Genomic DNA, 24,424 nt, shown 5'->3' with positions numbered 1-24,424 from the left:
TGTATTTGAATCACTTTTAATCATTTTGGTAAGAAAAATCCTTGATTGAAGCTACATGTATTCTGGTACACAAGTACTTGCATCACCCAGATTCTACCACAAGCTCGAAGCTTTTCTACATGAGGTCTGGCCCTCCATCCCCTTTTGGCATATAGCCACGAATACAGTCACACATCTAGCTCTGTGTATTCCCATCGATAAATATATAGATACTTGAATATCTTAATTAGGCTCTCCAAACCCTTTTATCGATTGTAATATATTCATTCATTCATTCATTCATGCGCTAGCGACATCTTCACCACCTGCCGCTTTCCTGGATCGGTATGCTTGAACGTCGGCTTTGGCGGCAGCTAGTGCGCCAGACAATCCGAATTGTGTTGCAATTCCCTCAATACGGTGAACAGAGTTGAGATTCTTTACCAAGGTAATTTGATAACAGGTGGCAGATCCTTGACGGGAGATAATGGTAGAGGAAGCGAGGAAGTATTCCCAAATCTGTTATTGTCAGTACGTGCGACCACTCGTGCAATCATGATGAAGACTTACTCTAAACCATCTGTTACCGTATTTAGCGACAACCTTCTCCTTGTTGGCCATCCAGTTTCTGTACCATCTCCACAATGTTGCTGAGTAGTGAACACCAATAGTATCGACACCCTTAACTTCGAATCCAGCACTCTCGAGGGAGTTAATGTAGTTGTTGAGAGGAGTAGAAGCGTCAGCACCAGGGAAGATGTATCTGTTCATGAAAAGACCCCAGATAAGATCCTCGTATTGCCAAGTCTTTCTCAAACCAGCTACTTGAAGGAACATAACTCCATCGTCCTCGAGCATATCGTGGCATTGCTTCAAGAAGCTTGTCAAGTGACGGATACCAACGTGCTCAGCCATCTCGAGACATGTAATCTTGTCATAACCTCCCTCAGGAACTGGAATATCACGGTAATCCATACACAAAATCTTACTTTGTTCTTCAGGAATACCAGCTTTGCGAAGTCCATTGTTACCCCAGGCAGTTTGATTACGGCCAAGAGTGATACCAGTAGCCTTTGCACCGAAGTTAACACTGGCGAATTTGGCCAAGGTACCCCATCCACAACCAATGTCCAACATCTTCTCACCAGGCTTGAGACCAATCTTTTCACAGACAATGGCGAGTTTGTTATCCTGTAATTCCTCCAAAGTTTCTTCACGGTTAATGTCAGAGATAACACCGGAAGTGTAGATCATTCGTGGACCAAGGAACCAGCCATAGAAGTCGTCACCCCGATCATAGTGATCACGGACTTGTTCCTCATCTGCGACGTTATTAGTAGTTTTCATATAAAGGGATGTCTTCTGCCACTTACCCTGGGAGCGAGTGTGCATGATAACTTCTGGTGCGAAGTTGAAGAAGACGTATTTGAAAAGACTAATTGTGAATTTGAAGCTTGCCCAGTCGTGACGGTACTCGAGAACTTCGAGGGCATCACCGTTGAAGTCAACTTCTCCATCGAAGTACATGTTGTGGAAAGTTTCCATAGGAATCTTGTTCTTTCCGCTGTATTTTATTTTATCGGCTTCGTTTTTAAAGGTAAGATAATGCTCGACTGGACGTCCTGGGTACTTGGCCTTCTCATTTTTGCGTGGAGAGAAGCTGGAGAAGACTGTCCAGAATGCGAGGAGAATGGGGATAGTGGTGATGAGACCAAAGAAAATGGTGGTCTTAAATCCACCACCGACCTTCCAGGAAAAGTATAGAGGGACACCACCAATGAGGGAGAAAAGGAGGGTGTTTGAGAAACTATCATTGCCAGAAGCATCTGCAGGCAGAGGGGCGTTCTTGATAGCTGGGTACTAATTGCCATGATATGTTAGATTCAATTGACTTTCTTGTTTACTCAAAATCCAAGTTGACAGATATGAGGAAATTCTAGAAATTTTTTCATAAACTTACAGCTGTTGTCCTTACACCACATGGCTCGAACTTTTCAAAGGTCGGTGTGGGAGCTTTGGGGGTTTCGATGAACTCGAATTCGCTCTCAGAGCCATTGGTACTCTGAGGATTGGAAGCCATCTTTCCTTTCGACTTTCCTTCCAGTATAAAGAAAAGAGAAAGAGAAAATGTTTTTGCAACTGAGTTTCACCAGGTACGAAGGTGACAACTAAGATACAACAAAGTTACGTTTACCGGTACCTTAGCGTGTTGAGTTTGAGAAACGCTAATGGAGGGGGCACTAGTCTTAATTGGAGGGTCAACAATGCGCACGGATCACTTTTGGCCAGATCGTCGGGGGTTTTTTTCTTTTTCTGCCGATGTTTCATTTAAATAGGAGAAAAGGTGAGGAGGTGAGGTACGTACCGGTGAGTAGGTACCAGGTGTACCAGGTAGGAAGACAGAGCAACCCTTAATTCAACCAAAATTGATCCAATGGTTCATTCATTCCAAAAGTTTGAGGGAATGTTATTGGTAACAAGTGTCTATATACCCAAACGATTTTGACGAAACATATCAACAGTTTTGAATACCGTATGATTGATCACTGAGTCGTGCTACCACTCATTTATTGAACAACTATGGCTTCATGGAGAGGTAGATTGGCGGATATAATTGAGTATAGAGTGCGAGTTCACCCTGATATTGACCATGCATATATGAGTTCTAGGTGTACGGATTTGATTCACTGATTGACACATTCATGTCAATCCTTAACCAATCAGGGTTTTTGTCGATCTTTGCGTCTCTTGGAAACATGAAAACATGGATACATGCAAAAATGCAAACATGAAAATATCCAAATAACCGATCAAGGAAGTCAATCATATTACCTATACTCTGCAGCCACAAATAGGAAGCATTCGTCATTCCTTTGATACACTCTCTTCTCCCGCTTGAATACCTCAAAGAATTAACCAGAAAAAGAGAAGGCCCACCATGGCACCCATCCCAGCTCAACTCCGAGATGATATCAAGACCCGTTTGGAGAAAGTCATAGAGTACTTATATCCATCCCTCCCGAGCGTTTCTTTTCCAATGCTGACCCATGCATAGAGAATTAGAAGCACATCCCTCCTGGAGCTCGCACAACACAAACCCAGGTCTCTTCTTTCTCTGGGATTTTGTAAAGCGTGGTAGCTACATGCTTCTCGAATACGATAACATTCTAAATGGACGTCCTCTCCAAAATGCCGATCAATTTCGCCCAGAACCACCAGGTATGTATATTACCCCCCCCCTGCCTGTTTGGCGCATTGTATAGGTGTTGCAATAGTCCAGATCATGGCCAGACATTTGATGTGTCACATCCAGAGGCTTTCAATTTCTAAACACCGTTGAGTAATTAAAGCAATTGTTAAGCCTTGGGTTGTTGGGAAACATTCGTGGCCAAATTTTCCTCGAAGGTTACCATTTCACTGACACCCATAATAGGCACAGGTGAAGATGCTGCATTGAAGGTATTTCAAGAAGTTTGTGCACGAACCTTGATGCTGAACATGATTGTCACCGATACAAGCGGTCGAATGAGAATGATGATGGGAGGCGCTGGCAATTCAGTCGATTATGGTGAAAATGTTAGGCAAGCAGTTAGAGAGTTAGAAGCTGTTGTTCCAAAGGAACACATGCTGGGTGGTATGGCCTAATTGAGATTGTGAGGATACTTTTGAGAGAAGTGGGCTCTAAAGTTTCGGTAATGTTCTCTATTTCAATTCACATAATAGACTATCGATACTGTACTTCGATTTGGATCTTCAAGAGAACGAGATCTCCGCAAATTGAACGTCTGGGGCATCTAGCATTCCATCAGTTCCAGGACAGGCCTGATCCCGACTTATATCACCTCTCATGGCAAGGTAAACGTCTTTCCAGTGCTGAAATGATATGAACTTCACTGTATGTCCCCTGATTTATGTCATCAGCGGGCTTTCTGTCAATACATTGAACGTGGGAATCAGTTTTCTCTCTTCTACTTGCAATCATCCACACACAATGTTGCAGAAAGCTTGTTTATGTCTAGCCTGGGCATCCATGAAGTACAGCGCAACAACTTATTCGGAATTGTGTGTCGGATCGATTGCTGTCAAATCATCCGTGAAATACTTACTACATCAATGGTGAAAACAATTCATTTCAGAGCTATTCCAGATGCCTGGGGTAAAGTGTAAGCAGATTGTCTAAAAGCTGACAAAATCTTGTCTCATCTGCAATCAAGTTCGCTATGAAAGTAGATTGTTTTTGCATCATCATATTATTCCTCCTTTTTGTTAATTTGGCTTCTGGGGTCGCTAGAATTGACAATGGCTGGCTCAGAAACCGGAGATCAGTTCCGTGAATACATTGTTCAAAATGGATACATTTCCACTTGCCGCGCCTCGAAATCCTTTCCAAATTCTCCTGTGAACGAGATAATATGTCTGATGCCAGAGACCTGAATTTAGAAGCACAGTTTCTGCCTACTCCAAGAGTAAAAACAGTGTTAAATTCAACGTCTCAAGCTTTCTCAAGAGTAAGCCGTGCAGCACATTTGCCGTCTTGACTGAAACTCCATTGCAGTCATCACTCATGTAGCGTTCGGCGTTCTCATACGAGGTATCTGATATTGTTTCGATACTTGTCGTCTGAGATGTATCCGCTCGATTTGCATTGACAGTTGTACGTCCTCGGCTACTTTGTATAGCGGGTAATGTGAGCTAAAAAGAGAAGCATGACCCAGATTTACATAGAAGGCCGAATTTGAGCGTGTTTCTACACATTTCGCGTGTTACCAAAGTCGCAAAATTTGTTCAACGTTTCTCTTGTTATTAAACAATATCTCCACGTTGACCATATGATTCTTGGATCTTACGATATAGCCACCGCAACCCCTAGATCACGAGTTAAACTTGAATGTCCAATTTATAATTTAGGTAGCGGTGGAATTGTTTACCCGTTGTTCGGAGAGATATGGAATACTCAACTCCCCCATTTCTAGCATATGTCTACTCTCTTCCTCTAAAGAAGGAGAAAGACGTACTCAAGTAGAAATATCACATAGCGGAAGCGGAGAGGGTAGGGAGCAATGAAAAGGACCTCGAATCGTTGATATCTCGCCAGCTTTATAGGCTATTGGGCTCACAAGCAGAGTCTGGTCCAGACCAGTTCTAGATACCAGCTTTAAAGAACCAATTTCAGCCCACTGATTGGACACTTGACTATCCATTCAGCAGTGGAGACTGAACTGTGGGTTGGTAAGAAGGGATCAAATTAGCTAATTTGAATATACATAATCATACAGTTGCGACACCATTACAATGGAAGCCAGCAGGACTGGTTTGCTTTGAAGTTTGAAATACTTCTACATATAACCACACCCAGCCCAAAAAAAGTAACGCTTTTGACCACTTACCAGCAATCGTGTAGCTTTATAGTGAGATAAATTTTGTATCTACACATTACTAGAAACACAGGCAAAATTCGAACCATTGCTCATGGTTATTATGTGTCATCTGATTACTGCTTTCGAGGTTGTAGATATGGATGGCCTATATACATTACTCCGTTACCAGCTGCAATTAGCAACAATAAGGTTTCTCCATTAGAGCTAGAAAAGATGCCATATCGTATCCTGTGTAGTAAACCTTACAATACCATGAATTTCTAGCTAGTCGACACACCAACACTCGAGGCTTTGAAAAGCCATGAAACATTGCATTAGAAAACTCATGATGACAAAAAAAAACCATTTTGATGAATGCAGATCCGCAAAGTATTCACACTTCTCTACGAAGAAAGGAAAAGTATTAAATATTCTGTAACGCTGTTATAAGAACAACTGTTACCCTGTGGCCTTATGTGTGTACTTAGTAGTCAAAATATCACAGATACAAATGCGAAGAATTTAGACTAAAACCCATTGATTAGATCAAGAAAATCTTTCGAAACTGATTCACGTTGAAAATTTGAATCCAGGACAATACCGAGTATCTGCACAAGATGGATAGGGTAGTCTCATAGTCAAAATCGAGCTTTGGATGGCAACAATCGAACGTATGCTGGGAATGATATCTAGCGGCATGAAAGTTCAGAAACTATTTCTCCTACATTGAAATACAATCAGACGTCATTTTCTCGAAGAGTTACTCTGGCTTCAACATCATGATGGTTGAGGATAGTAATGTATGATCAATCTTACCAGATTTCATCTTAGATACTGACGGGCATGTTCTACTCGATAACTCATCCCAATTCAGAGGTTCAAATGGCAAGGTTGCTTTCCTTCCTTCACACTTGTAAGAATTACCACATTGTTCAACCACAAGTAAGACTCTGCATCATGCAACAAAACTCAAATTCGATGGAAATCCTTCATCAGAGGGTATCTTATTCGCTATCATCACTGCTACTGTCCGCGCTCTCCTCGTCGTCCTCCTCATTTATCTCAATTTCTTCATCTTCTGCCCCCTCAGGTGTTGGTAACATAACAAACGCTTTCAAACACGTAACGCGATTTCCAGTCTCGTATGTACCAATTAGTTTTCCGACCTGGTTTACTTTCTCTCCAACTTGCCCCAAATCCTTGGCTGCAGATAATTTGTATAGTCTGACAGCGCCGTCACTACTTGCTGCAACAATCAGAATGTCTCTGGAAGAGCCTTCTCCAATATTCAAGACGGCAAAATCCTTGATACGTCCAGTCACTCCGCTATCTTTACCACCGAGTTGTGCGAAAAGCTTAGCGGCGGGTATTGGCTGTGATTTGCCTTCGGCAGCTTTTGCACTTTCTAAATCTCCAGTATTTGTGGAATAGAACAAGATTCTTCCATCCTCCGTGGAGACAGCCAAGACTTGAGAATCTTCGTCATCTCCCACTTGCACGTAAGACAGTTGATGGATTTTGGACCTTGGTGTTGGTACGATCTTGCACCTAACCTTACAGTCCATTCCGAAAACCAATATTCCTTTCTCGAATCCTACGCAAAACTCTTCTCCGCCCTCTTTCGTATTACCCCATGCGACTCTCCTTCCCTCTCCACTACTAAATCTACCTTCCCCAACCTCGACTAACATATCTCTCTCGAAATTCAACACGCCCGCTTTCTTTCCTGTGACCAAATTCCACAACCTCATGGACTTTTCTCCCTTTCCAACACTAAGCATGAGTTTCATACTTGGATGCACGGCGAAATCGTTAACTCCACTTGGTTGTCCCCCAAGAGGAGCCGTATCACCACTGGGTCTACCCACGGCTTTCGGTATTGGCGCCTTGATAGTACTCAATAGACTCCAATCTCTTGTCCTCGTAATAGCAATTGTCGAATCTTCCGCAGAGCTCATCAGCTTACTTCGAGTGGGAAAATAGAGGGCGGTGATTGAGGAAGCATGATGAAGGAGTGAGCCAAGTTCGCGATTTTGTGGATTTTCCACAACGGCCTTGGCTGTAAGGGAGGGAATTACAGGAACAGATATCTTGGATGGAGGGTGTGCGGAGATGTGGTAAAGATTTATGCGCTCGTCAGTACTGCCGGTTGCGAGAATAATCTTTTGTGATTGTTTGGGCACTGGAGCAGAGGGAGGAGAGAGTGCCAAAGTTCGAATAGCAGAGGTATGCGCATTAAAAAGAAAGGTATCTGCGAATTGGACGTCATCGTCGGAACGAATTGTTGTGGTGATACCATGAAGGACTCGGTCGTAAGATCCAGCAATGATTTGAATAGTAGTAGGCTTGGAGGAATTGGCCTTCGGTGTTGCAGTTTGCTTCAATTTCTTTGTCGGTACTGACGGTGCTGCGACAGCAGGTACTGAATCAGTAGTATTTCTCTTTCTTTTTGCCATTTTGTGTTTTGAGACGTTTTTTTGTTAGGTTGATGAGAAGTCGGCGTTCGAGAAAAAAGCTCTTGGGAACTTTTGAGAGATAAAATTATTGCAGGGATTTACCACATGGGAATTACATCTTGCAAGCCGCTTTTAGAATAGAACACGCCGCTTTAGCAGAGCCATAGTCACCTGACAACGAATCCTCGTAGTTCCTCGATATTTTGAAAGGAACGAAAAAACATACGCGGCTCAAGCGTTCGACGTTACTTCAAGCTCTCGGTGCTCCTCATGTATTCTTTAGCCCGTTGAGCTCCAATGCATACATTCGAAGTTGCAACTGTTGCAAATCATGATTGAACAACAAGCAAAGACTGTCCAATTCGATCGTGTGAAAGTTCAATCGTTTCGAATGGTGATCAAGGAGTGGAATGGCAACATGAAATTGTATCAAGCATGGGCAAATTACTTTCTTGCTTTTTCTGGTTTTGATAGCTATAATTGCTTGGTAACTCAAGGTGTTTTGCTTACAGAGTTCCATCCGTAATTAACAATTGGACTTCACTGGCTTTGCACCTTTACATGCTGGGCAACGACCCAGGTACACAAGCTTTCATGTTCAGTGTATTTCGCATTTATACCCGCAGATATCTTCTTGAAGCATTGCATAAACTGGCCATGTCTTCTCAAATTCAATCAAAGCATCTTACGTTCAATGTTTAGCGGCATTCATATCTTACCTTGATCATAGGAACCTGCAGGCAACAATTGCTGTGTACTTCTCAGATCAGAGCATGTAGTCCTGTTCCGCACGATGGAATGGCCCATTAAGATCTTATAATACACTCAATCTGTCATGGCTGACCATAACTCTCATATACTGGTAGGCTGGCCAAACATTTCAAAGTAATGCTCATGTGCTACACCGTTCGTTTTGCTGCAAGACTACAACAACTTTCTGAATGTTTAATGTGAGTGCTCTTGGAAATATCTCACTAATATTACTACCCTTCTTGCCTCCCCCATATACCTGCAGAGACATTACATGTTTCAAAAATCGGTGAAGGTTTTTTCAATATGTCGGGCGAATATTCAAATGTGCCTAATTCATAAAAAAACTCAAACTCTAAATCGCATCTTCTCTCAGCCCCAATAGGTTTCACTGTGTATCTAGAACCCACAACATACAACAATTTACCGAGAGCTTTAGATGGAAGACTGCGAATTTCTTGTACCAAGTCTTTTCTTGAGTGTGCCAATAACAGTTATTTTTATACACCGGTTCTGTGTAACAGAATCTCAAAAAAGGATTTACGCTATGACTATGTTTCTTGCTAGCCAGCCTCCACAGAGTATCTTCGTGTACCTACTTAATCACTCATAAAACATACATTAAAACACTGACATTCTAACTTTGAACAATAGTATCAATATACATCTTATTCTTTAGAAAATTCGAAGATCAATGACAAGTCAAAGAAAGGGGTTTATATCTATTTGATAGTCAAATTTCAATAATAAATAACAACTATATAAGATTTGGTATCGGACACTGAAAAGAGATGAGAGAGCATTTGCTTTTGTTGTTCTGTTCTTTCCTTCCTGTCAGAGCCACAAAAATTTATGGCGTGCTGGGTATCTAGCCATCAAACCCATTTTTATGTCGATCGACCCAGCCCATTGTTGAACATATATCCACGTGCACATCGTAGTATTGGCAAAAGATTTTGGCTCAAGACGTGAGTTTGTGAAAGCTACAGAAAAGACAATCTCGAAAGTACATCTCCCAGCTTACTTACTGCGAACACCAGGGATGTAGCAAGAAGTCAAAGACAATCTCAGTGTTCTGGAGGGACCTGATCAAAGAGGCGACAGAGCGTCAAGTTCCTGCTGTCTCACTTGAGACCACGTTGAAGAGAAGAAGGAAAAAATTACGAGGCTTCCAATCGTTATCAGTGACATCATCATCACTACCTCATTTTCCTCTCAGCATTATACGATAGGTTACGAACAGATATTTGAATTCCACTCTGTTATACTTTTATCACGTGTAGCTACTAAATTAGCTTAGCTTAGATTAGCTAATCCTGGGCCAATATCTTGGCCCTTGGCACCATTCTAATTCTACATCTTTTATTCCACACCTAAACCTCACACACTCTTTGTCATTTTTTTCTAATAAAAAGTGTGCCATTGGGTTGTGGTGACGAATGAATGAATCTGAGCGACCCATTCCAATGAGGGGAACTCTGTTGTACGACAATTGGCAACCACTCATCATGACACTTGAGCCTATGATAAATGCATGAATTATTAAAACAAATCGAATCACTTGTGTCCTGTCATGTTCTGAGGGGAAAAAGACCTTTTATGCAAGAAATTTACCCCAGATAAAGTTTAGTCCAGTAGATCAACCTAGGATTGAGTCCCGTGCCTCCAGCCCGACCTCCGACTTATTTCTTGGCAAATATTTCATCTTAGACATGTGAAAGATTTAATAATGAATGAGTGAGCGAAATGAACATCTACCTATGACTTTGCTGCGTAACCTTTCTAACTTCTTCATAACAAAACATCCATATCCTCTCTATTACTCACCTAGTACTTTGAGAGTACTTTCCATATATTCCATTTATCTAAATCTCTCCTTTGTCAATTGTTGACCCTTAGAAGCTCAATTGAGGTATACCACGTAATTCACATTTGAGGTTCTCGTAACACATCGACAGGTAACTCTCCCAAACCTGGCAATTGCCCTTCGCATCTTCAGAGACATGTCAATCAGACTTCAGTCAATGTTGTACTCGAAGATAGACATTAGGCCAGCGATTAATATGTATATATTACACCTTGTTAACTGAAAGCAGCTCCTCCACATAAGCTGCTACTCATCACACCCGATAGATCTTGGGGAGATTGTATTTTCGACTGCTACCCGCATCAGTATTATTACGGAAACAGAATCCCAATGGCTGCCCCGCATATCTATCGCCCCAAGCCGCGTCGGCCTTTCGAGGCACATACTCTTACCCTCCAAACTCCAAGTCCTTCTCTTACCCCTTCATCCGAGTTATTTGAAGCACCAAGCCGCACTCATTCCGTTCTAGATTTGACGTCCTCTACACTGGGAGGGATATATGAAGCGACTGGTCATGGTGACTTTGAACCCGAGACGCCGTCCACACCATGGGGAACAGGCGCTGAAAGTCCTCAACGAGCACGCAGCCCTCCGGTCTATCGAAGACAATCTTTTGCCGACGCTCCTACCTCAAAGTCGGCTACTATATATTCCCGGGTTTTCCGGTCTGTGCTATTGTTTGGTTTAGGACTGTTGTACGGGTTACTTGTCAGGCATCTACATGATGACCGACATCTAGTACCACTTCAAGTTGAGACAATTATAAAACCCAGTCACGATTGGAAATATCTTGTATTTTGGGGCATAGCTGGGGTAGGATTAGGAAGTTTATTACCACTGTTTGACAAATTCTGGGAGGAAAGGGTGCAATTACCCTTTGAATCCTCTACTGGCACTGCATCGGAAGAAACAATCGATGCCAGTAATTCGCAGGGTATCCTTGGAGGAGACTGGATACTAGCAGTCAGAAGCGTGGGTGCTTTTATGGGAATTGCTTTTGCTATTGTATGTCCTATTTCCAGTTGTTGTGCTCAATTCCACTGACCATTCTCCAAGCGCAAACTACCTTGGGCATCCGATATGCAAGCTTCCTTAACCCTCGCCCTTGTGAACCCAGTCTTGTGGTACCTGATTGACCGCTCCAAACCTGGACTCGCATTTTCAGCCGCCGTTGGAGCTACTGGAAGTGTACTTCTGCTAGCCTCGAACTCAGACTTGATGCCCAGTCCGGCCGCTTCCATGAAGAACAATACTGCGTCTCATCAACCAGTTGATTACTCAGAGGCTGAATCCGAGAAACTAGTTACAAGGGGTAACCTCGAGGCTGGAATATGGATTGCTAGTGTTCTCTTTTGTAGCTGTGTTTGTTTTGGAAATATTGGACGAAGGCTAGCGCTCAACAGTGACAGAAGAAAAACCTCGTTTTTGAGTCAACAACCGAGAAGGAAGTCAATGGGACATGTGCAAGCTGCAAGACAATTGCGATAATACAAAAACCCAATCCTTTCTTTGGTCAATACCTGGATATGTAAAGATTGGGAAACAATTGGCAAGCATTTTGAAATAAACTTTCGGCTCTTTCCTACTTCTTCACAGTGTCTTCATTCGAGGAGGGAACATTGTTTTATGTGCTCAAGGAATGCTGAGCAATGTTTGTTATTTGGTAATATCAAGGAGCATTGAAACAATGATCTAATTCAACTCGATTTTCAGCCCAAGGCTGTAGATTAATTTCGATCAGGCTGCCGCCAAAATTGCAATGATGAGGAAAAGAACCACAATTTCGAATAGAATTCATAATTTGAGTTTGGAAACAGAAGGGAAAGAATCCAGCATTTGGCTTCTCGAAACAGAATGCCAACAATGCTACTTGATGAGGAAAGAACCATGGCCCTTAGCTTGATTCGGTGTTTAGTTTTCGAAGAAGGAAAGATATAAAGTACTTGATAAGTAACACCTAGCGATGATTTTCGGTATGATGAGTTTTGGGATAGCAGGCGTTAAGGAGGAGTGGAAAAGACGATATCCGGAAAGCACGCGTGTAAGGAAGAAGGGAATTTCAAATACCTATTCATTAGTAATACCAAGTTATTCTTGTTCCAATGATAGTTGTTCTTGACTATCCAGGTAGGTGTTGACTTCAATCCCTCCTAAAAACTCATGTCCATTGTTTACTAAATCAAATTTGAGAATCTAGTTACTCAGGTAGGTAAATCTGCCTATATTTGTATTCACACTGTTGTTATATTCACTTAACTAAATGCTCCATACGATCCAATTTTATTTTATATGGCTGACTTCACATTCTCAAGACCCTCACCTCACCTCGGTTACGATGCAACACAAAGATATCCACGAAACATTTTGTCAACACCTGAACATATAACTTTAGAAAATCTAACAGCTTCCCCCAATAATACCAGAACGAAAGACTTGATCATAACTCGAAACTCAAAAAGAAAACTTGTAAATCCAAGGGAGAAAGAAAATATGCTTTAAAGGCTATGACGCTTCTTTTGGGGAATCGCTTAAAATGCCCAAGAATCGCGGATTGCCTAATGTTTGATTGTCCTTCCCATGCAATTTTTGAACACAGTGATATAGCAATTTTGAACACCCATCTACTATCAATTCACAACCACCAGTTTTCATTTAATTAATTATTTGAAGCATCTCAGAATCTCCCATTAAGATCGGGACTATATCCGTTTTTTTTAAAAACGGATGTCGCGGTCGCGATATTATGAGCGAGGTTGGAGCGCCCATTCGCAATCGCCTTTTACGATCAAAGCAAGATGAAGCAAGGTAATTTAATTATTTGAATACTGGCAATTGATGTCGCATCATTTTCTGCATCGTTTGATATTAATTTTATGATACTAACCGTGGTAGTCGAATTAATTCGTCGAGAAAGAGGAAGCTTCGCGAGTTGTTCGCAGTTTGCGACAATGAGGGCCCTATACCTGTAATCCTTGGGATAGACTCCAATGCTCCACCAACCAATTCCGCAGAGGCACAATTTCTCGAGGCTTGTGATATCTTACAGTATGTACTATAATTCTACCATACAAAACATTGAAACTTAATGAAACCACTCTACAATTTCTGTAGATTTCACTGACATCATTTATAGAGATCGACCCTTCAATGAATCAAATCTACCCACCCGACGACAACTTCGATCCGATTCCTTGAAACAAAAATCAGCAACTCGCCAAGCGGGCAAGGAGCTTTCAATAAAAGATGCATCTCATAAAATAGAACATTACTTCAAAAGCGATGGTGCAATACCACGAAAGAGCCGCGGGTCTACTCCAATTGAAAATAGTAACGAAGGACGGAATATCGAGAGAAATGGCGATGACGTTAAGGCAACACTAGGGGCGGCGACTGGAGTTTCTATCCGCAGATGTCCCTCGATGAGCTTGCAGACAAATTCACCGACCGAGTCTTCTGCAGCCATTATTTCATCGGTGGAGGAGGCACCTGAAATAGCTAGTCACCCTGCGACTGCGGCGCAAATGGAAGATCAAGAGCATGATTTATCCAGTAGAAATTTCGAAGTCGACCGTATTGAGAGAGTTGTGGAAAGCCCCCCTGGAAGTCCTGGAGTGGATCCAAGGAAAGCAGTGCCTCCATCTGCTGAGGACGTTGCGAACCTGCAAGAGCCAGTTATCTTCGGCGCGAATGACGAGAATCATCATGCCGCAACTGCTCATTTACCACCGAAAGAAGTTCAAGAAGCCCGAATTGAGGAAATTGAGAAGGCACGCGAGCACACAGGGGATAAAGGCAGGCATTCAATTACAAATTCACTTAGGATTGCGGTGGATTTACCTTCTTCTCCAAGTTCGACAATAGATGCACATTCAACCACGACTCCTGCCCGGCACGATGTTTCTGCAGATACAAGTCCTGAGAATGACAATTCTCGGTATGAAGAGCCTGAGAACCCAGATGATGAGATCAATCTCAAAATTTCAACAGAGGCAAAGTCTAATCGCAAAGACATTGCTCAGGAAGATGAACACAACAGCAGACACAAGACTCAAAATGAACTCTCCGGTACTGAGACACTGGGTAGTAATTCAATGTCAGCTGATGCTCAACTTCGTATGGAGGACCAAGCCGCTGCCGGCTCAAAAATTGCTGCGGGTGCTGAGATAGCAGATTCTGAAGCTTCGAGTTCACAGGGTGTTGAAGATTCTAAACCACTGGCACAGGAAGACAAAAATGTACAAAAGAAAGTTGCCGTGGAAAGAACCGGCGACGACGCAAATATTTCGCTGCCAGATGAAAGTGTGGGAAGCGAAAAGATTCGTTCGATCCCCAAAGCAAACGAAGTACCAGATTCTGAGGGCGAAGGACAAACTCTAGTCGACGCTATGGATTTGGATGTGGCTACTGTCAAGGATTCATTTGGAAGTCAAACTACGCTAGACAGTGGCCCCGTCACAAATGCAAAAGAACCGACTTCTATCGAAGAGACGTCAATGCAGCTGCCCTCTGATTCTAAGTCGCCACCATCTGCAACATCTACTCCTACAACACGCAAAACACCGTCGTCAATACCCGCTCCTGTCCAGCCGCCAATCGAGCGTATGACGACAAGAGTCGCTTCAGGGGCAATCAGACACAAGTCCGTATCTGAGATCCTAGGCGAAACTCCAGCGCCAAACACCTCTCCTACTTCGGCAAGAAGTCCTACTGTCAAGCCAGATACCGGATCAGCCGTTGACTCTCCTTCGCGAGGAAGTACGCCGGGTTCCACTCGCAGCCTGCTCCAGAAATCGAAGGAGAAGAACCAAAGTAGACTTTCAACGGTCGTGTTTGCTAAAAAGCCTACTCCTGGTCCCAGAGTCAATGATGCTGCTTTGATGCCCAAGGGCGCCAGTTCACAGGCAGCACATGCAATATCTCCTTATGACGATTACTTTGCGTGTTTGTATCTCAATAGCCACAACACACAAAAAACAGGCTATCCGCCATTGGATGGACTACTACAAACCGCTCACAAAACTATCACGACGTCTAATGCTTTTGTGCCCATAACTGAGAATCAAACTACAAGGATTCTGAAGCGCATATATGGGCTCCAGAACACTTCTAAATGGTCTCTACGCCAACCTAAGCGGTCCGAAGAACCCATTCGGCCAACTACACACTGGGACGTACTACTTCAAGAAGCGAAATGGATGCGAACAGATTTTCGTGAAGAACGAAAGTGGAAAATGGCAGTGGCTAAGAACTTAGCATATGCTTGTGTCGAGTGGTTCGAAGCTAGTATTGAGGAACGAAAAATCCTACAAGTAAATACTACTCGCCCAGCATTAGTCCTGGCTGATGCCTCGAAAGATACTGAAATGGAGGATGAGACTAGTAAATCTCTTTCGCACTCCACTCCCGAATTGATCGCCTCTGCAGAATTTGATTCTCCCATGGACGATGTTGATGATGAACTTCGCCTCAGTCTTATAGACACTGTCAGCCCCACTGCGATCTTTGGTCTTCAGGATGACGATGTTGTCTTTGGATTGAGTAGATCTCCTGCAACTGATAAATTATTAGAGGAATTGCCCTTATATGGTGTGCCATTGAGTGTTCCTTGCAACGACTTGCCTACCTCTGAAGTTGATCCCGATCGCTTCTGGAGACGACCTGCGGTCGGTATCAGTAAGTACGTAGAGGGCAGAATGGAATTGAAGTTTCAAGGCCCCTCGCGGAAAAGGAGCCGATTTGAGTATGAAGAAGACAGTGAAGATGAAGACGCAGAAATGGACGAATCTAGGCGCGAGAAGTCTGTTTTACCACCTAAACAAACCAATATTGGGTTATTTGACCCCGCCAATAAGCATATCCGCGACCGCATTCATGCTGGACACCAATTCCGGCCACCTTCAGAATTTCCCATGCCAGTACAAAGCTTTTTCGAGAATCGCTCATGCTCACAGTGGACTTGTGCCGAGGACGACGAGTTAAGAAGACATGTACGAGAGTATGCGTACAACTGGTCGCTTATTTCCAACATGTTATCAAGTCGATCGCTATTTTCATCAGGTGCTGAGAGACGTACGCCTTGGGAATGTTTTGAACGATGGATAGCTTTAGAAGGACTACCCGTAGAAATGCAAAAGACCGCATACTTTAAGGCCTATAACAATAGAATGGAGGCAGCCCAACGAAATCTACAGGTGATGGCTGCTGAAGCTGCCCGGCAACCCATCGTGAATGGTCAACCAGTCCCACCTCGAAAGCGAACTACCACTACCCAACGTGTGGAGAAACGGAGAAACCAGAAACATTTAAGCTTGATCGATGCAATGAGAAGATTGGCGAAGAAACGCGAGAACTCCGCTCAAAAGCAGCAATTGACTGCCGCACAGGCCGCAGCAAGAAAGCCAGCTGAACAACCTCAGACATGGACACCTATCAAGACTCCTCAAGAATTTAGTCGTTTGAAACATGACCGAGAAGAGCAATACAAGAAAAGCATGGCTGCCTTCCAGCTACGACAAGAACAGGTTAGAAGAGTAAGTAGTCACGAGATTTTACTCAAAATTATGTAAACGTACTGACATCGCAATAGGAAGCACAAGCTCGTCAAAGAAATGCACTTCAGCAGCAGCAGGCTCACCCCAATGGCTTGCCCCAACAACGTGGTCCAGCTCTTCCGAACGGTCTCGTTCCTCCGATTGGACAACCAAATGGAAACGGTCATCTCGCCGTTCCTGGACAGAATAGACCTCGTCCTCTGCCTCCTCACATGGCTGGAGTTGGGCCGATGCCCAACAATCTTCGGATTCCACAAGCAATGTCTAATGGTGTTCCGCAAGCTCAAATGCAGGGAGGCTTGCCATTGAATCCTGCCCTAACACCTGAGCTTGCAGATGGCGCTCGTCGTGCTGCTTTGCAACAAAGGCAACAGCAACACATGCAGAGCATGGCGCAGCAGCAGAATAGTCCGCATCCAGGACAAGCGCAGAATTCCCCTCCACGAATGAATGGCATGCCTACGCAACCTGGATTCATGCCCAATAACATGAACTCCTACAACAACAACCATATCAATGGTATGGCTGGTTCTCCTGGTATATCAGCGCCCTCTCCAGCTCAAGCAGGCTCCCCTCGGCTAGACCTGCCACCTTCTGGACTTCCTAATGGTGGCTTGCCTCCAAATGTCCCGTTCAGTGAAATAGCACAAAACGTCAAAAAAGCTAATCCCAATGCGTCTCCAAACGAAATCCACAAATTGGTGGGTGAAAATATAGCTGCATATGCTAACAACAGGCATTTGCAGCAGCGAGGTTTGGTCCAACCTCCAAGCGGCATAGCAACCAGCGCTATGAACGCAGCGGCCGGTAACAACAGCATCGGAATGAATGGTCAAGGAGGACAGCGACCACCGCCAATCGGCATCGAGAATGCTAGTCCGCAGATGTATGCTCAAATGTTGAGTAATCATCATCAGCAGAGACTAATTACTCAGCAGGCACAACAACAGGCAGCACAACAGCAGCAGCAACAACACTCACAAGCCATCGTGAACCAAAATCGAGGGCAGGGGAATGGTAACGGGGCGCAACAAAATGGGGTAAAATAAAGCATTCCTTAATCGGTCGCGACGAAGGAAACGTTGTATGGATTTGGTTTGCCCTGTTAGGTGCCTTTGAAGGGATGATGACTGTAGAAGTATAAATAGATCTTGCTAAGCTCTTGCAAGAGTTTAAGAGCTTGCAATCAGCTTCTCTAGCTTTGCTAGCAGATGACTTATTGAATTAAGAAGTATTAATGAATATATGTACAATAACTGTACCTTGTACATTCCGCAAACCAAGCATGATTGAAGCTTTTTTTTCTCTACTTTCCTATCTTGAACTATTCCCTGAAGTTACTCATTTGTAAAAAGCATCTATAATCTAATTATTCCTCAATATTTTGGTTTCTGAAGCATTCTTATTCCTTTTTGAGTATTTTGAGTAATTAAAGGTTAATGAACAACGATTCCTAATAACTTTAAATTGATCCCGTTGCTGATGTTGTCCAGGTAGTCTTCCCACTCCAGTAGGAAGTGAAGTGTCTCAAACACATTTATTTTCCAGCCGATTCAATATTCCTCGTCATTGAAGGGTAACACATTGTACAAAAAGCAGCCGCACAGGTGTAGTGATGGCATCATATTCAATCAAATCAGTATTCCCAATCAACCCCACACAATGATCCGTGTGCCCTAGATTCACAGCCTCATTGCTTACCGGATCACTGTTCAATGCCGCCACATGAACCATCTTTAATAGATACAAGCAATGCATAATGTGGTACCCCTGAGTTGTCCAGACTGATTGTGCGAAAGGAATCTCATCCAAACTCAACGGCTGCGTCAGGGTTCCGTTGACAGGTTGTTCCTTTTCATCTACTGCCTGTCCGTCATCAACGTACCAGTCGAATGGTCCGTACTTTGCCGCCCAACGATCGGATTCTTCCTTGTCGAAACAAAGAGGGTGGATCCAGCCGAATGACATTATGTCCCACAGGCAGCCACGCTCCATAGCCTCTTGCGCTGAGATACCGCAGTGGGCGACCACTTGGGAGCCGCCTTGGGAAGGCGGCGGGGGAGTATTTGGTACAACTCCACTGTGGCTATCTACAAGAAGAGTAGTGAGAGTTACGGCTCCTAGCACGACTATGGCGAGGATGCTGGAGATGAAAAAGATTCTATGATGAGTTTGAGATCTTGTCTCTTTGTCAGATGAAGAAGAATCTTCTTCGTCTATTGATGCCGCAGATGATGAGGTGGTGCTAGCGAGCAGTTTTTCATCGCTTCCTTTATTCTCTTCGGAGTGGAATGCCCCTATCACACGATAAGTCAGATTTACATCCGATAAGTTTGTGCGGAAGTAGACTTTCCATACATCTTCTGAGTTTCAACACTACTTCTTCGAAATGAGCCATATTTTGAGTGACAAGCGGCTTTGTCTGTCGCGCACCAGGAATCTTGAAATCGATATACGAGATTTCAAAAAGTTGTAATAAGTGGCGATAGTGGTGCCCGAATCTATTGAGCTCAAGGATTACAGGGAGCAGGATTGCATGGAAATTTAGTATTCAACATAGAGTGTAGAACCAGTACCTGCAGTCATACAGAGAGCGAAAAAAATGGAATTTCGCATTGCTATACAAGTTGCATAGCCGTAGAAATGCTTGGAAAAACGGGTCCAGTAAAGTCCGTACAAAATCGGACATCCAAAATCGGGACGTGTGCGACATGAATTTTCCCCCTAATTTAATATGATGACTTGTTTCAGCAATATTTCTGCCAGTCGTCAAGGAAACCTTTAAACATTTTTTTGTTACCTGTGTGGAGAGTACTATCCGTGGTATTCACACAGTTCATGCTCATATAATTTCTAATTCTAGTTCAAGACTTTATGGGGGCTTATTTATATGGGTAGCCTCTTTTCATCGGATTACATCTCATGTTATAGCTTCGTGCTGTAATTTTATATAAGTCATGATAGAAGTTGTTTTGGGAATTTATGTAGTCCAATTATTTTGTGTACACCCAATGCATGCAAGCAAGCAATATCCAAGTCGGGATTGTATTTCAGAAGTCTGTGGAGTCGTAGCGGTTGCTTGGACGCTTTTACACAGACTGCTTTTGTACAAGCTATGATACCAGAGAATGGCTCAAAAATCCCTAGAATCATCATGGTCCAGCTCAAAAGCAACCTCGATCATAATTTCCTTGCACACCAAGCGGCACATATACCAGCCACAATTCCCGTCCTCAACACCCATCTCATGGCATCAGTGTCCCCAGTATGTGATTGTCTACATACCCAATAGATTAGAGCTCCCACTATAGCTGACAGCATCTGTGGTGTCGCAATGGCAATATTGTGTATAGCCATCGTTATTCCGGCCCTCGGTCTCAGGTTGGTTACACTCTCCAGACTAGCGGATTGATCTTCTGTGTCTGTTTCCAGGCTTCTTAAGTCTGTTATAGAAGGAGAAGCTATCTCGGCGGCAATCATGGCAAAAGGGGCCCATTGGGTAAGTGTCCAAGAAAAGCCCATCAGTGAGACAAATAATACACTTGTCATGAAACCGTCTCCTCCAAAGGTTATTCCAAACAGCGCGAAAGCCATGATAATATGTGAGATCATCCACACCCGGGGAAGTGTTAGGCGATTCACAAGTCGTTTTCGCAATGCCACGAAGATGCCAGATTCCGCACCTGTGGATCGCTCTTCCTTCTGCCACTCTAGTTCTGAGTTAGATGGAGAATCCGCATCGATGATGAGATAAGGCAGGCAAAGGTTAGTGATGAGTGCCATCATTGAGAAGACTAGCATTGCTAGAGTAGCATGTCGAATTGACTGCTGTCGAAGGCCGTTATAAAATTTGGTCGAGGGTGGACCCATTTTTTCAGAAAGAGTTTGAAATTCATCTACATCGAGGTGGTCAGTAATGGAAAATATTATAAGGAGTATATGTAGCTTACAAAGCCTACTTAGAAATCTTCATGTGGCCAGTAAGTCAGCTATGCGCCTTTTCAAGTGTGGCGCTGAACTTACAATACAATATTAAAAAGAAATGGGAACCAAGCCAACCAGGCGCAGAATTGGACTGCCATAATAGTTTTGATCGTGGGGGGTAGTGTTCTAATCGCTTTATATATCTCTACCCATATTTTCTGGAGGCCTGATTCTTCCGATCCATCATTATCAATATTTACCGCCTTCTCTTCAATCATTACAGACGTGATAGTGACAGTGATACCAAGCGAGATGGAGGCAATGAAGCAGAGACCCTTGAATTGAGGATTGGTCAACCAAGCAGGTCCTTTGGGCATTTCAATAAAAGCACAACCATATCCGATTGCACTTCCAATAATGACCGCAATACTTGCAAAAGAATTTGCTTTAGCTGCTTGAGAGCCTGGACATGCATCCACAATCAACGCCCTGATACTAGCCTGAACAGGTTGAATGGCGACATTCAGTAGCCATACCCCAGCGACTGCGAATACTTGAATGACAAGTTTTGCACCGAATCCATGATCTGATACTCCTAAGAGATTGCAGACTACTCGAACGGCCTCACTCGTCCAGGAAAGAGCGTTGATACAAGCTATTGTAGCGATTGTACCATATATCATGAAGGGTCTTCTTCGCCCCCATTTATGTGTACAATAGTCACTTTTGTAAGCTATATATGGTTGAAGCAGAGTGCCACAGATTGGTCCTGCTAGCCAGACCAGAGATACTACGGATGGTCGTAAGTCAAGGGAAATGAGATAACTCTGATGTAGTTAGTTTCTGACACTGTTTGACCATATGTAAAGAACTCATACAGATCCTTGGGCCATCACTGTTGCCCAAACAACCTGAAGCCTATAGAAAATTAGTTGAAGGAATATAAAGCGTTCAGTGATATATACCGACCCTCCTATACATATGGTAAGGCAGAGCAAATATAACTTGCCACGACTTGGAACTTCCTCATCTTCTCGCCATCTTCGAATCACCGTAGTTGATGATCTAACTTGTTCGTAATGATGAGGCATTCTATTAATGGTATCGGGTATTAATGTGTAGTAAGGAAGATTTTTCAACGAGCAAATGTCAAAAAATCAAGCATGTCGCAAGAAACGTACAAAACACCCGGACAACTGAAGAGAAGTCGCCCTCGAAAGATCCACACTGGAGTGACTCAAAATGATTAGAGAGAGCCACCGAATCATTTTTCTTTCCTTGGTTTGGTTGGCTGTACACTGTAGCGATAGATTTTGTCCAAAATTCGGGCGCAGAGATGTCCGAAAATGGTCGGGACAGTTCCCCACCCGAAGCCACCAAACCACAAACACAACAATTTTCCGATTCTGTAATATAAGCGAATTTTATCACTACTTTGGTACCATGTTGTCGTCTTATTTTTGAGATAAGCGTATTTCTCTGGTGCCTTTGAGATTGTTAGTTTTGTTGTTTTGGCACTTCTCTTACGGATCCACTTCAATCGAACTTCAAGTCAGAATGAGTAAATTGCATCTTTCTCCGTTGTTGAAATCTGCTAAGATATTATTTTTAGAACCAATTCATGATGATGAAATGGGAGAGGTTAAGCTCTATGATCCCGTTCCCATGGGCGACGATGATGATGAAGAAGGCCCGATAATGGAAACCCCCATGCATTACCGGGCACGAAAGCAAAGTCTCAGCGTGATCTTACAAGAATTCATTCAAGCACCAAAGTCACTCCTCATTTCTGGAGTCCTCGCCACACTGTGTATACTCATCCTCACCATCTCGAGCTTTACAATCCATACACCAGGCTCATTTGTGAGAATCCGGACTCTGTCACAACAGAACTCTCTTCAGCCCGATTTTGTTGATGCGGGTGAAGGGCCTTCGCCTGAATTAGGAGGGACTAAAAGATGTGGAAGTTTTCCAAGTCAAGCCGAGCAATACGGTTGCGTTTTTGATCTCATGAACTACGGGTTCACGGCTCCAGAGTGTTTCTACCAAGACTTGTACGAAGAAGCGCTGGCCACCGGACCATGGCCATGGTATATCGGGGAAAACCTTACACTTGCATTGCCACAGGATGTTGAGATTCTCAAGCGATCTGTCGAGACATGGACTCAAATAAGATATCATTATCAGCACTGCGTGTACACGATGAAAATAATAGCGCGAGCAGTGGATGATGATGATATTCTTGTTCCACAGGAAATCGCGAGGGATTACCACAGGAATCATTGTGAGAATCTTGTAGGCAGGTATGAGGCTGGAGAATGGGGAACTGGCGAGGTAATGAACACCTGGATTAGGATGTTGTACAATCCGTGTGTAAGGCTGAGCGAGATTAACAATGAAGATGTAGGGTATGCTTAAATTATCCAGTCATGAATCTGGAATGACTTTGAGTAAACTTTCATCAAAGAGTCAAGGTCTGGAACGCTGATATTCATGTATTTATTCCAAATTTCTATCTATCCATTATCAAAATTAGAAGCTTCCCTTGAGAAATACTTTCCATATCACGCTGCAACACTCCGATACATAATCGGTGGTTTCTCGTCATTATCCCGTGACTCTACTTGGGAGATGGTCTAATAAGCCAAGAATGAACGTAGGGTGATGTAGTGCCGTATCTTGAATCATCCTGAACAAGAGTGCGCACAAATTGAAAGCCATGTTCTTCATACAATCTTTGTCCAGCCGGACTTGCCATTACAATTGATTTTAAGCCCGCTTCATCTACAACTCTGAGAGCTTGATTCAACATCATCGATGCTACTCCATGGTGTTGGTGAGCAGGATGAGTCGTCATGTAATCCACAGCTTTTCGGAGTTAGAAAGTCATATTTCCTTTGCATTATAGACTTTTATCAAACATACCAAAACAAGAACCACTATCTTTCAAAATCTCTTCCTCCACTTCTGCAAGAGGGTTCCCAAACTCGGAAGCAAACGCATAATCCATTCCTCTTATCTTTCCATTGTCTGTGACACTCTTAAACTTTCTTTCATATTCCGCCAATTCCTCAGAACTAGGTTCAGAAATCTGGGCTTCGGGCCATATCTGGGTATGAGTCTCGGGTAAAATATATCGCGAATACGCTACTATTTCCCCAGAATCTGCATCAACAACTTTGAGGTGCCGTTTGACGCTCCGGCCGCTGATGAAATTCCACGGCAAGCGCTCACTACAATCAGAAATTATTTGCTCGAGTGAAATGTTGCTTTTTGCCCATAGAACTTTCCAGTGCTCATCTTGCCACCAGGCGCTCATCATCGCCTCTGCTAGACCTGGTGCATCGCTTGTAGATACGTATTGCACGGCGTATGACATTTTGCGAATGTTGTTTAACAAGGTATAGAAAAATGCTGTTTGATTGCTCAATTTTCCACCTTGAACAGAAGGAGTTGTTCCGCAGCAGTCACATGTATGTTTCTTGAGCTCACGAAATGAGAGGGGTGGTCGAAATAGGCTCCGAAAGCTTTCGGGTGGTT

General features: G+C 43.4%; 9 protein-coding genes across 9 annotated transcripts; 4 read left to right on the top strand and 5 right to left on the bottom strand.

Annotated features, from left to right (window-relative positions):
• Window positions 1-279: 279 nt before the first annotated feature.
• EAE97_001359 (uncharacterized protein) lies at window positions 280-2,059 on the bottom strand (the record flags this gene model as incomplete). Its single annotated transcript, XM_038871870.1, has 4 exons — window positions 280-498; window positions 550-1,301; window positions 1,353-1,839; window positions 1,940-2,059. 4 exons carry the CDS (start codon window positions 2,057-2,059, stop codon window positions 280-282), a joined length of 1,578 nt encoding a protein of 525 aa, XP_038737771.1.
• An 858-nt stretch (window positions 2,060-2,917) lies between these two features.
• EAE97_001358 (uncharacterized protein) lies at window positions 2,918-3,624 on the top strand (the record flags this gene model as incomplete). Its single annotated transcript, XM_038871869.1, has 3 exons — window positions 2,918-2,979; window positions 3,035-3,198; window positions 3,413-3,624. The coding sequence occupies 3 exons, from the start codon at window positions 2,918-2,920 to the stop codon at window positions 3,622-3,624; spliced, it is 438 nt and encodes a 145-aa protein (XP_038737770.1).
• A 2,716-nt stretch (window positions 3,625-6,340) lies between these two features.
• On the bottom strand, window positions 6,341-7,792 carry EAE97_001357 (uncharacterized protein; the record flags this gene model as incomplete). The annotated part of the gene is made up of 1 exon (XM_038871868.1): window positions 6,341-7,792. One exon carries the CDS (start codon window positions 7,790-7,792, stop codon window positions 6,341-6,343), a length of 1,452 nt encoding a protein of 483 aa, XP_038737769.1.
• Window positions 7,793-10,739: 2,947 nt separating this feature from the next.
• Window positions 10,740-11,897, top strand: EAE97_001356 (uncharacterized protein; the record flags this gene model as incomplete). The annotated part of the gene is made up of 2 exons (XM_038871867.1): window positions 10,740-11,414; window positions 11,466-11,897. 2 exons carry the CDS (start codon window positions 10,740-10,742, stop codon window positions 11,895-11,897), a joined length of 1,107 nt encoding a protein of 368 aa, XP_038737768.1.
• A 1,126-nt stretch (window positions 11,898-13,023) lies between these two features.
• EAE97_001355 (uncharacterized protein) lies at window positions 13,024-18,305 on the top strand. Its single transcript, XM_038871866.1, has 4 exons — window positions 13,024-13,214; window positions 13,302-13,454; window positions 13,543-16,939; window positions 16,996-18,305. The coding sequence occupies exons 1-4, from the start codon at window positions 13,153-13,155 to the stop codon at window positions 18,007-18,009; spliced, it is 4,626 nt and encodes a 1,541-aa protein (XP_038737767.1). The 5' UTR covers window positions 13,024-13,152; the 3' UTR covers window positions 18,010-18,305.
• A 221-nt stretch (window positions 18,306-18,526) lies between these two features.
• Window positions 18,527-19,358, bottom strand: EAE97_001354 (uncharacterized protein; the record flags this gene model as incomplete). The annotated part of the gene is made up of 2 exons (XM_038871865.1): window positions 18,527-19,257; window positions 19,319-19,358. 2 exons carry the CDS (start codon window positions 19,356-19,358, stop codon window positions 18,527-18,529), a joined length of 771 nt encoding a protein of 256 aa, XP_038737766.1.
• Window positions 19,359-20,140: 782 nt separating this feature from the next.
• On the bottom strand, window positions 20,141-21,567 carry EAE97_001353 (uncharacterized protein; the record flags this gene model as incomplete). Its single annotated transcript, XM_038871864.1, has 3 exons — window positions 20,141-20,856; window positions 20,911-20,927; window positions 20,984-21,567. The coding sequence occupies 3 exons, from the start codon at window positions 21,565-21,567 to the stop codon at window positions 20,141-20,143; spliced, it is 1,317 nt and encodes a 438-aa protein (XP_038737765.1).
• Window positions 21,568-22,441: 874 nt separating this feature from the next.
• EAE97_001352 (uncharacterized protein) lies at window positions 22,442-23,302 on the top strand (the record flags this gene model as incomplete). Its single annotated transcript, XM_038871863.1, has 1 exon — window positions 22,442-23,302. One exon carries the CDS (start codon window positions 22,442-22,444, stop codon window positions 23,300-23,302), a length of 861 nt encoding a protein of 286 aa, XP_038737764.1.
• A 66-nt stretch (window positions 23,303-23,368) lies between these two features.
• EAE97_001351 (uncharacterized protein) lies at window positions 23,369-24,263 on the bottom strand (the record flags this gene model as incomplete). The annotated part of the gene is made up of 2 exons (XM_038871862.1): window positions 23,369-23,752; window positions 23,810-24,263. The coding sequence occupies 2 exons, from the start codon at window positions 24,261-24,263 to the stop codon at window positions 23,505-23,507; spliced, it is 702 nt and encodes a 233-aa protein (XP_038737763.1). The 3' UTR covers window positions 23,369-23,504.
• Window positions 24,264-24,424: the final 161 nt, after the last annotated feature.

Source organism: Botrytis byssoidea, assembly GCF_014898295.1.
Source record: "Botrytis byssoidea strain MUCL 94 chromosome Unknown BBYS_002, whole genome shotgun sequence".
NCBI classification, from domain to species: domain Eukaryota; kingdom Fungi; phylum Ascomycota; class Leotiomycetes; order Helotiales; family Sclerotiniaceae; genus Botrytis; species Botrytis byssoidea.
This window is presented reverse-complemented; position numbering and strand designations above follow the sequence as displayed.

Bases quoted from the DNA above. Each gene is read 5' to 3' on its own strand.
- EAE97_001355 (XM_038871866.1), top strand. From the start codon at position 13,153: ATGAGCGAGGTTGGAGCGCCCATTCGCAATCGCCTTTTACGATCAAAG. The intron at 13,215-13,301 runs GTAATTTAATTA...TAACCGTGGTAG, and splicing joins TCAAAGCAAGATGAAGCAAG to TCGAATTAATTCGTCGAGAA. The intron at 16,940-16,995 runs GTAAGTAGTCAC...ACATCGCAATAG, and splicing joins GACAAGAACAGGTTAGAAGA to GAAGCACAAGCTCGTCAAAG.